Source organism: Papaver somniferum, chromosome 7, assembly GCF_003573695.1.
Source record: "Papaver somniferum cultivar HN1 chromosome 7, ASM357369v1, whole genome shotgun sequence".
NCBI classification, from domain to species: domain Eukaryota; kingdom Viridiplantae; phylum Streptophyta; class Magnoliopsida; order Ranunculales; family Papaveraceae; genus Papaver; species Papaver somniferum.
Window position 1 is genome coordinate 5,372,211 of NC_039364.1, and position 12,083 is coordinate 5,384,293.

Genomic DNA, 12,083 nt, shown 5'->3' on the forward strand with positions numbered 1-12,083 from the left:
AACCATTATGCAGCCACCAAAAACTATGCATAACACATTATACAGACACAACGAAAGTTGCATAAAACGTTATGCAACCATATTTGGTTCATGCATCTAATAATTTATGCATAAGATGTTATGCATCCGTTTCTTTAGATGCATAAAAGAGTATGCATCAATTTTTTTAATTAAGTGATTACAAAAGTATGGTTGTATAATGCTTTATGCATCCATTTTCTCGGCTGCATAAAATGTTATGCAGATGTTATTGTAAGTGCATGACAAGTTATGCATCTTTTTTTTTTGTCGGTTCAACTACTAACAAAAAAGTTGTTGCATAACGTATTATGCAGCCATTTTATGGACTGCATAACAAGTTATGCAACAACTTTTTTAGATGCATAAAAGATTACACAACCATTTTTCAGATGCATATATAACAAATTATACGGCCATTTTTTATTCCAGAGTTAAAAGAAAAAAGAAAGAATATGTAATGTTTTATGCATCCATTTTCTCAATTGCACGATAAGTTGTGCAGATATATTTGTTGCTGCCGATCAAGTTATAGATTCAGAATCCTTTTCTTCTACCACAAAAAGCTATTCACCGAGCAAAAGTACAAGATACAAAAAATATTAGTCAGAGTCTCGGTAGACTCTCCATGATGTTTAAACTATTAGCTAGAAGAATATAAAATTATAATCATTGTAGCATGTACCAATAATGAGTCCAACGTTGTCAAGAAAACCCATGTCAACCATCTCATCGACTTCGGCAAGGTCACAGAACTTTAGTGAGCCAAGCTGCCAAAGTCAATGTTCCCTCTTTTGACATGATCTGGCACCAAGTTTCATGAAGTCAGTACGAGACAATAACCATACTACACAAACTTTCTAACAAAATCTATATTGTGTCCTATGTTGAGATCCATTATGAGCAAATAAATACCTTTACAGATAAATTAGTACGAGCATAAAAAGGATACTGAATTAATATGGTTTTATTTAGTTAACATGATTGTCTAGTAACAAGTCAAAACCAGGGAATTCAAGTTAGATAGTTTTAAGGTAAACAGTGAATTATTAGACTATGAGCATAAAAAGGATACTGAATTAATACATACCTTTTCCTGGAACGCTTCCCTGACTGAGATGACTACAGGGGGTTTCACCACCCTTTACATATTTATTAAATCTTCTCCTATCCACGCTTCTTAGCTAATTGTTCCGCTCTCCATTCGCAGTGCTGACTGCATATCAGAACATATGACACATTAAGTTGCAAAGGTGTTTATCCAAGGTGATGAATAGTCAACGCACAAACTGTTTACAACTATGCTTGCATATTCAAGTGAAGCTTTTCTGCGCCCCTCACAGGTGATAACTGGAGATGCATGGTTCCAACCCACCCTCAGCATCATTTTCCGAATGACATCAAGATGGTAAAATTTAATTTTTGAGGCCATCAGTTCCTGAAGCAGCTAGGTACATGATCCTCTCAGTGATACTTAGCTCAGACTTGTCACCGACTATTCCTAACTGCTTGGACTCTACCGACCACTCTTTCAAGGATCCATACACAGGAAAGTTCACCTATGAGCTCCACGCCAGAGTAAGACACAAACGGTGTTGAACCGTTTAAGAAAGAATAACATGTACAATACATAAAGTGAAACTGTTCAAATGGTGAATAACCCATTTAATGATGGCTATTTAAATATGCGATTCTTGGGTTCGCGTAATGGTAGAGTTTGCTTATAACCTATTTATACAGAATGGTAGATGGGCACATCAACTTGACCACAATGACCAGTTCTTTTGTTTATTTAATCCAGCTACTAAAGAGTACAAGACAATACACGGAGCTTTTCACTGGTTTCGCGAAGTCCGTGCAAAAAACTCACCCAAGTTAATAATTTCTTTTGATATGAGCAATGAGAAATTTGACGAATTGCAACTTCCAAAAGAACTCTTAAAGACGAAGTGCTCTTCAATAAACCTTGACGTTTTGGAAGGGTGCCTTTGTCTACTCGTAACGGTTTCGCATGTTTGTTTTGAAGTTTGGATGATGATAGATTATGGATTTCAAGAATCTTGGACCCGACGTTATATCATTGGCCATGAAAGTATAATGAGTAAATTTCCTTCTAGGCTTATGTGGTCTTTCAAGAATGATCAAATTCTACTAAATAATGGTAAAAAGTTAGTTATATATGACCCAAAGCACTCAAGTTTCAGAGAAGCCAAGATTTTAAGTAATTTATGCCTCACTGATGCAAGTAGTTATCCAGAAAGCCTAGTTTCACTTAACTCGGGTACTTATGCCCGTGTAAATAATAAGGTAGGATTTGATGCTGACAAGGATTTGAACTCTACTCCTGACGCAATTGAAACTGAGGACAATGAATCTTCGGGTGAGGATATGAAAATTGTGCACGGAAATCTACAGTTGGTCGTTTCTACATTTTATATCTTACCAACCTTTTTGGTTTGTACAATGCTTTTCATATGGTATTAGGTCTTGTAATGCATATATATGCATGCCGATTTGGTTCAGTCAGATAGTATGAATGAGGTAAAGCCCGAAGACTTTGCCCTTGGAAGCTCTGTTCTTGCAAACCTTAATTATTGGCTTGTGTTTAGTACCAATCGATCTACGATTTCCTATATAGAATCACGGTTCAAGTTTTTTCATTAATTTTCTATTTGAACTCCATTTTTACGTATATGATATGGTAGTATAATTTTTCTCATGCTATATGTGTTTATCAAAATATGTGTGTCAGTTCGATGAACCATAAGCTTGACTGAACACGGAATGACATGCATGATAATATGCTTTCTTGGTATCCTAATATATAGTACGGAATCATATTTTGTTGAGTTCATAGGAATACACAAAACGAGAATAATACCAAAACGAGATCCATGATTTAATAGAATACACAATTGGCACAAGCTCTTGATAGACTACCATTATGGAACTTAGAAATGTACAAAACCTTTTACCCATGATTTACCATCTTAATTATTTAGGGTCAGTCATGAATATCCATCCAGTTAATTTATCATAGATGCACATGCACCCTACTAAGAAATTTGGTGTCGGAAGCAATTAGGAAGGATATGAGACTCACGGACCGGGATCCTCCGTGAAGAAATCAAAGCAGCCTTAAATATCCATTTCATATGTTTTTATGTTGGTTACTGTTTTTATAATAAGTGTTTGCAAACTTGTCCTGTAGACTCAAACATTCAGTATTCCAGGTTCCTCGGCTGCACTTCATGTAATACCCCATCAGCGGCTTTATTCAAAAACTAGGTAGCCAGTCGTCTTAGACAGTTCATACCCCCTCTCGACTGCAGTTGTACTATCCTTTCCAGCGCTCCCCATGGACTCCTTGGTGTTTCGATTGTAATAAAAAATACTATCTGAATTTCTTGATCATAGAAAAATTAGATTTGTCCCCCATAGAGCTTCAATTGAAAGATCTAGTTTCTTATCCCAGTGGAGAGGCATACAAATAATCTCCTCACTCCACTTAATGTTACCATCTGCATCTTCATGAAATGTCCATAGAGAAATTTCGAATTCATGTATCCAATGTAATACAGCTATGCGTCCATCAATTTCTGTTAGCTCAACAGTTAGTATCTTTTTCTCAATGAAGAAAGTAGGAATTGGAATGACTCTGAACTTTTCAGTTACCATATCAAATCTCATCAATAGTTCTTGTTCACTTTCGCGTCTCCATCGAAACCGCCAGTATAAACAACCATTTACATGAAAAGGATATTGATCATCACCAATTTGACTTATACTGATAGGTGTAATTGCATCAATGCTTCTCCATGTATTTTTGCCAACAGTAAAGATTTTCACAACTTGCTTTGAACCACATTTATTACTTGATATCCAGATGACTTTATGCTCACCACTCTGCGGATTAAATCCAAAACCAATGCTGCTATATTTCCTCCTTAGTGTCCGTTTAGCTTCAATCCAAGGTGATCTTTCTCCGGTGATAGGGTTATATATCGCAAATGCGTCATGCCGTTTTGTAAAACATAGCAAACCACTCACAGTTTGTCTTGGTAATACATAATAAGGTAGTAAGTAAGTAGCATAATCAAATATTAATCTGTTAATACTTACTAATCCTCTATTAGGTGAAGCAATTTGGAATTCGACAATTCCGTCCGGTGATTTGCTAAAAGAAGGTTCATCAGGGACTATAATATTCATAGAAAGTAATAGCCTACGATGACTGGTATCAATTCCTTCACGATACAGTAAATCTTTCAAGCAAGTCCACCGCATTTCTAGCTCTCTCCGCTGTTCCTCTTCATTCTTTTCCTTCCACAAGTCATATGTCGAAAATACCCATTTACGCCACCTCCGATCTATCTCCTCTTTCTCCCCAATATTCCCCTTCTGACGCGTTGTTGCCGTAACTTTGTACCCATGTTTCAGTAACTTCTCCAAATCACAAGCCACCGATTAGTTATTATGATCTCTTTTGTCTTCTACTACACTGCTATAGCAGCGAGGAAACCTTAATCCTTCTACGAATCGAATTTTAGGAGAAATCTTCATCATAATTACTCTCATCTCCATTGTTCCCTCCTTTCTCTCTCTGTTGAGAACCCTAAAAATGTAGTCTTGATTAACAGAACCCTAATAAAAAAACCCTAAATAATCTTCGGTCGACGAAAGTGTCTCTCATGTATCCGATGGTCATAAAACTCATAATGAATCATTCAGATCGGTGGAACTTTGGTTAGTACTCCCCAGCCAGCAGGAACCCAGCAGCCTAGCCTAGAAATGGCTGGATGCACTGGATGACCCATATCCGATCTTGTCTTATTAGAGAGGTCGATCTACTCCTCTCTCTTTTCTCAATCATAAGCCTGGTCTTATCTAATTCCTTGCAGTTCGGACTTCGGACGCATCTCTCGTCCCCTCGATGGTGGGGCTGGTGCGTGGTTATAGTTTCTTCCGATAATTCCACGAGTCTGGACTCTTGAATGGTAGAATCGGATAGCCGTAAGACTAACTTCTGGAGCTCATTGTAACTGTCAGTGGCGGAGCCAGTTTTTGTATTAGGGGGGACTAAATTATATTTTTCTATAAATGTGGTGGACTAAATTATAAAAAACAGTGGATTGCACATAAAATTTTAAGGAAACGAAGGGCTGCTAAGGAGTTTAAGGAATTTTAGGGGGGTTAGAGCAAGGTCTAGCCCACCTTTGGTTCCGCCACTGTACTAACTGTTGGCAAGTGTTTGACGATTTAAATCCAGCAAACTCACCTTTCTCTAAGCTGGACCTTTATATCCGAGACTCGGATTTCTAGGGAAGATTGACTACTTTTTTCACAAATATTCTGTAGTTGCAGATAATCCTACAACCTACACCCTAATGATCTTGCTTGTAAAATCTAAGGCATGGTAATGCAAATCACTAAATCTTTGTATTAAACGTTAGAACAAATACAAATGGAATATTAGAAAACCCTAACTTAGAGAACAAATTAACTCTCTCCGAAATTTCCCACCAAAACTCTTAAAAAAGGCGTCTCTCTCTTTACAATGGCTTTTTATCCCTTTTATAGTGGAGGACAGCTAATAAACTACTTATTTCGGATCTGAGAGGGTTAGCCGACCGAAGCCTATCAAGCGTTTTTTTCTTTAGGGTTCTGTTAAGTAATACTCTATTATTAGGGTTCTCGACAAAGACAGAGATAGGAGGGAACAATGGCGATGAGAGTAATTATGATGAAGCCTTCTCCTAAAATTCGATTCATGGAAGAAATAAGGGTTCATCGCTGCTTTAGCAGTTTAATAGAAGAAAGAAGAGGTCATAAAGACGAATCGGTCGCTTGTGGTTAGGAGAAGTTACTGAAAGATGGGTCCAAAGTTACGGCAACAACGCCTCAGAAGTGGGATATTAGGGAGAAAGAGGAGATAGACAGAAGGTGGCGTAAATGGGTGTTTTCGACCAATTACTTGTGGAAGAAAAAGAATGAAGAGGAACAGCGTAGAGAGCTAGATATGCGATGGACATACTTGAAAGATATATTACATCGTGAAGGAACTGATACCAGTCATCACAGACTATTACTGTCTATGAAAATTATAGACCCTAATGAACGTTCTTTTAGCAAATCACCAGAAGGGACTGTCGAATTAAAAATTGGTTCACCTGATAGAGGATTAGTAAGTATCAACAAGTATTTGATTATGCTACCTTATTACCTTATCATTTATTACCAAGACAAACTGTGAATGGTTTGCTACGTATTACCAAATGGCATGACGCATTTGCAATATATAATTCTATCACCGGAGAAAGATCACCTTGGGTTGAAACTAAACCGACACTCCGACAGTACGGAGGAAATATGGCAACATTGGTTTTGGATGTAATCCGCAGAGTGGTGAGAATAAAGTCATCTGGATATCAAGTAATAAATGTGGTTCAAAGAAAGTTGTTAAAATATTTACTGTTGGCAAAAATACATGGAGAAGAATTGATGCAATTCCACCTATCAGTATGTTGGTTAAACTTCAACATAGAAGTCACTAACAAGCTGGTTAGAACAAGATTAGGAAATTGATGTAATCCTAAGGGAATTAGAAGTCATCTAGTTCTAAGAAAAGGAAAGACATGTAATAAGGTAATAGGATTAGGAAAAGGAATTCATAGTTCTATATATATATGATCACCAAAGTTGTGGTTGATCATATGAGAAAGATTAGAGCTTGTGTTTAGTTTTGAGAGATTTTCTAAACATCAATAAAGAGAGTTGTCTTTATATAAGCTAAGTTTCATCTTGCAGTTGCCATTAATTGGTATCAGAGCTTGTCTACACCGAGCCATGGGAGACGAGAGCACCATCATACGTACAAAAGATTTCACGCCACCATCAATACAAGTTCCAATCCTCAACGCCATAAACTACACAGTATGGGTCATGAGAATGAAGGTACTGATGAAAATTTACAAAGTTTGGGAAACAATTGATCCGGGTACATTGGACCCAGACAAAAACAATGTTGCCATTGGATTACTCTTTCAAGCAATACCAGAATGTCTTGTTCTACAAGTTGGTGAACAGGAAACTTCAAAGAAAAATTGGGATGCAATAAAGGAACGTAATCTCGGAGCTGATCGAGTTAAAGAAGCCCGTCTGCAAACCTTAATTTGAAAGAGTGAAGATGAAAGACACTGATACTATTGATAGCTTTGCAGGAAAGCTATCAGAGATATCCTCAAAAGCAGCGTCACTTGGAAAATCCATTGATGAAGATAAACTGGTAAAGAAGTTTCTCAATATTTTACCAAGATCCAAGTATATTCATATCATAGCTTCTCTCGAACAAGTCTTAGATTTAAAGAAGACTAGTTATGAAGATATAATTGGAAGATTAAAAGCATATGAAGAGAGAATCCTTGATGAAGAAAATAATGGAGAAACTCAAGGAAAACTCTTGTACACAAACTCTTACCAACAAAACTCTGCGACAAGAGGAAGAGGTCGTGGAAGAGGTGGTAGAGTAAACATAGGCCGAGGAAGGGGAGGAAGGTTTAACTCACAAGATAGAACAACAAGTCAGAATGATCAAAACCAAGGGAAAGAAAAGAAGGATAGATCAAACATTATTTGTTACAGATGTGATAAACCACGACACTTCTCCTCTATATGCCCTGAAAGAATACAAAATATGGAAGAAGCAAACAAGAATGAAACAAGGGAAGCAAATACATCTCTTTTCATGCACGAAGTTGTATTCTTAAACGAAGGGAAACTAATACCAAAGAACTACGAATCAAAGGATGGAGAAGAAGGAATTTGGTATTTAGATAATGGAGCCAGCAATCACATGACTGGTAAGAGACACTATTTTTCTGAACTCAATGAGAAAATCAAAGGACAAGTGAAGTTTGGGGATGGATCTTCTGTAGAAATTGAAGGGAAAGGATCAATCATATTTCACAAACATCTACTTCATCCCAAACTTACAAAGCAACATTCTAAGTTTAGGACAAGCTACAGAAGTTGGATGTGATGTTAGAATGCGACAAGATTATCTAACAGTTCATGACCCAAGTGGAAGACTTTTAGTTAGAGTCTCACGCTCACAGAATAGACTCTACAAGATAAGTCTCATGATTGGAAGGCCACTGTGTATGAATATGAGACTGGAAGATCATACACGAAAGTGGCACGCAAGGTTAGGACACATAAGTTTCAGAACCTTAAAAACTATGTCTCAGAACATGATGGTTCGAGGGCTACCACAACAAAACAGAGTGGTGGAGAGGAGAAACATGACTCTAATGAAGATCACAAGAAGTTCTTTAAAGGCTATGCATGTACCTAATTATCTATGGGGAGAAGTTGTACGACACTCCACATACCTAATAAACAGGATACCTACGAAAGCTCTGAAAGACATGACTCCATATGAAATTTTGCGAAAGAGAAAACCAAACATAGATCATTTAAGAGTGTTTGGTTGGAAAGCGTACACAAAAGTTGATTCTGCAACTCTTAAGAAACTGGATGATCGATCTCAGACTCTTGTGAATCTAGGAATTGAGCCTGGATCCAAAGCTTACAGATTATTCAATCCAACAACGAAATGAGTGATACTGAGTCGAGATGTGGTATTCGATGAAAAAGCAAACTGGAACCGGAAATAAACTAATGATGGACCAAGTAGGAATCCAGGAATGTTTCACATGAGATGGGGTCAAGTAATTGATGAAGGCGAAGGACCCATAATCATCAATACCAATGGAAACAATGATGTTAATCAAGAAGAAAAAGAGAATAATGAAAACACTTAGAATAACGAAGAAGTAGAAGAAGAAGAAGAATAAGAAGAAGAAGAGGAGGAGATCGATGAAATAACTCAACCCATTCCACTGCGAAAATCAACAAGACAGATACAAAAGCCACAGTTTCTGGAGGATTATGTTCTTCAAGATGCAGAAGAATGTGAGATTATGCTACTTTCTGTTAATGATGAACCAAGGAATTTTCAGGAAGCAAAGGTCTCGACTAAATGGACACAAGCATGTAGAGAAGAAATTATTTCAATCAACAGAAACAAGACTTTGTTTCTAGTTGATAAGCCAGGTGGGGTAAAAGTGATTGGTCTTAAGTGGATCTTCAAAATAAAACGGAATGCCGATGGTACTGTCAACAAATATAAGGCAAGACTTGTAGCTAAGGGATACGTTCAAGAATCATGCATAGATTTTGATGAAGTTTTTGCACAAGTTTCTAGAATTGAAACAATACGCTTATTAATTGCAGAGGCAACATCAAACTCATGGGAAATTCACCACTTAGACGTTAAGACAGCATTCTTACATGGTGAATTGCGAGAAGATGTGTATGTTGAACAACCAGAAGGTTTTGAAATAAAAGGACAAGAGCATAAGGTTTATAAGTTATCAAAAGCTCTATATGGTCTAAGACAAGCTCCTCGAGCCTGGAATACAAAGTTAGATCAAATCTTAAGAGAAATCAGATTTGTTAAGTGCTCTAAAGAAACATTAGTATATAGAAGAGAAGAAAAGGGAACGCTTCTTGTGATTGCAGTCTATGTAAATGATCTATTTTTGACTGGCAACTCCCTTAAGGTGATCAATGAGTTCAAGAGAGAAATGTCATCAAAGTTTGAGATGTCAGACCTCGGAAAACTCACTTATTACCTTGGCATAGAAGTCCATCAAGGAGTAGGTGGGATTCAGATTAAACAAGAAGCCTATGCAAGGAGAATTCTGAAAGAAGCAAGACTTGAAACTTGTAATCCAACTAAGATACCAATGGAGTTTGGACTTAAAGTTTCAAAGGCACAAGAAGAAGCTGAGATTGATCCAACTAGTTATAGAAGAAATGTTGGATGCCTTAGATACTTGTTACACACAAGACCAGACTTGGATTTCTCAGTGGGAGTAGCTAGTCGTTATATTCAAAGTCCACGCAAGTCTCATGGTGATGTAATAAAGCAGATATTGAGATATCTAAGAGGAACAATCAGCTGTGGATTGAAGTATGGCCGAGGAGGATCAAAAGGAATTGTTGGGTATAATGACAGCAGTCATAATATTGACCAAGATGATGGAAAAGGTACAACTGGTCATATATTTTATCTAGGTGAAGCACCTATTACATGGTGTTCACAGAAGCAGGACATTGTAGCCCTCTCATCCTGTGAAGCTCAGTTTATGGCTGCAACAGAAGCAGCTAAACAATCAATATGGCTTCAAGAACTGTTGGGTAAAATCAAAGGAAGAGAACCTGAAAAAGTTCTCATCTAGATTGATAATAAGTCTGCAATTGCACTCACTAAAAATCCAGTGTTTCATGGGAAGACGAAAGACATTCACAAAAGGTATTATTTCATACGATAATGCATCGAGAAGGAGGTCATTAACGTAGAACACATACCAGGAACTGATAAGAAAGCAGATATATTGACAAAGGCATTAGCTCGGATCAAGTTTGAAGAAATGAGACAACTGATTGGAGTACAAGATATGTCACGGGTAAGGTTGAAGCTTAACGGGGAGAATGTTGGTTAAACTTCAACATAGAAGTCACTAACAAGCTGGCTAGGACTAGATTAGGAAATTGATGTAATCCTAAGGGAATTAGAAGTCATCTAGTTCTAAGAAAAGGAAAGACATGTAATAAGGTAATAGGACTAGGAAAAGGAATTCATAGTTCTATATATATATGATCACCAAAGTTGTGGTTGATCATATGAGCAAGATTAGTGCTTGTGTTTAGTTTTGAGAGATTTTCTAAGCATCAATAAAGAGAGTTGTCTTTATATAATCTAAGTTTCATCTTGCAGTTGCCATTACAGTATAAGTGCAATTGATGATGATCGATATCCTTTTTATGTAAATGGTTGTTTATACTGGCGGTTTCGATGGAGACGCGAAAGTGAACAAGGACTATTGATGAGATTCGCGAAAGTGAACAAGGACTATTGATGAGATTTGATATGGTAACTGAAAAGTTCAGAGTCATTCCAATTCCTTCTTTCGTCAATTAGAAAAAGATAGTTGTGCTAACAGAAATTGATGGACGCATAGCGGTATTACATTGGATACATGAACTCGAAATTTCTCTATGGACATTTCATGAAGATGCAGATGGTAACATTAAGTGGAATGAGGAGATTATTCATATGCCTCTCCACTGGGATAGGAAACTAAATCTTTCAATTGAAGCTCTTACGGGGATGAATCTAATATTTTTACGATCAAGAAATTCAGACAGTATTTATTATTACAATCGAAACACCAAGGAGTCCATAAGGTTTCCAATCTCGGAAGATTGTTTACCATGGCGGCCGCTGGAAAGGATAGTACAACTGTAGTCGAGAGGTGGTATGAACTGTCTTAGAGGACTGGCTACCTAGTTTTTGAATTAAGCCGCTGATGAGGTTCCAAAGAATACATTTTTTCTGAGAGTCTAAACGCTTCATGTGGTGAGTCTTTTGTGAAATATCAATTCTGATAGCTCTACTGATTTTCAGAATTTTCTTTTGGTGAGTCTTTTGGACAAGTTTGCAAACATTCATTATACAAAAAAGGAACCAACATAAAAAGATATGAAATGGAAATTTGGGGTTGCTGTGATTATTTCTCCATGCTCTATGAAGGCTGTTTGTGATCTACCTGACATGTCCTTTCTGATTGCTTCTGACACCAAATTTCTTAGTCGTGTTCATGTGCATCTATGTTAAATTAACTGGATGGATATTCACGACTGACCCTAAAAAATTAAGGTTCTTGATGATTCATTGACTTGTGAGTTGTAACATTGTGCACTCCCTGAATGCCACCTCCAGAAAAGCACCAAGTTTAAACTCACAGATAAAAAGGTTTTGTACAATTCAAAGTTCCAAAATGGCAGTGTTTTCAAGAGCTTGAGTGAATTGTGTAATGCAACCATAACATCTTTTGTACTCTACTAAATCATGGATCTGGTTTTGGTATTCTTTTCGTTTTTAAATAATCATTTCCAATGAACTCAACAAAATAAAGTGAACCCTACTATTAGGATAC

General features: G+C 37.0%; 1 protein-coding gene across 1 annotated transcript; it reads right to left on the reverse strand.

Annotated features, from left to right (window-relative positions):
- Positions 1-3,429: 3,429 nt before the first annotated feature.
- Positions 3,430-4,305, reverse strand: LOC113293956 (F-box/kelch-repeat protein At3g06240-like). Its single transcript, XM_026542398.1, has one exon. The coding sequence runs from the start codon at positions 4,303-4,305 to the stop codon at positions 3,430-3,432; it is 876 nt and encodes a 291-aa protein (XP_026398183.1).
- Positions 4,306-12,083: the final 7,778 nt, after the last annotated feature.

Excerpts from the sequence above, each read along its gene's own strand:
- LOC113293956 (XM_026542398.1), bottom strand. The coding sequence starts at position 4,305 with ATGCGGTGGACTTGCTTGAAAGATTTACTGTATCGTGAAGGAATTGAT.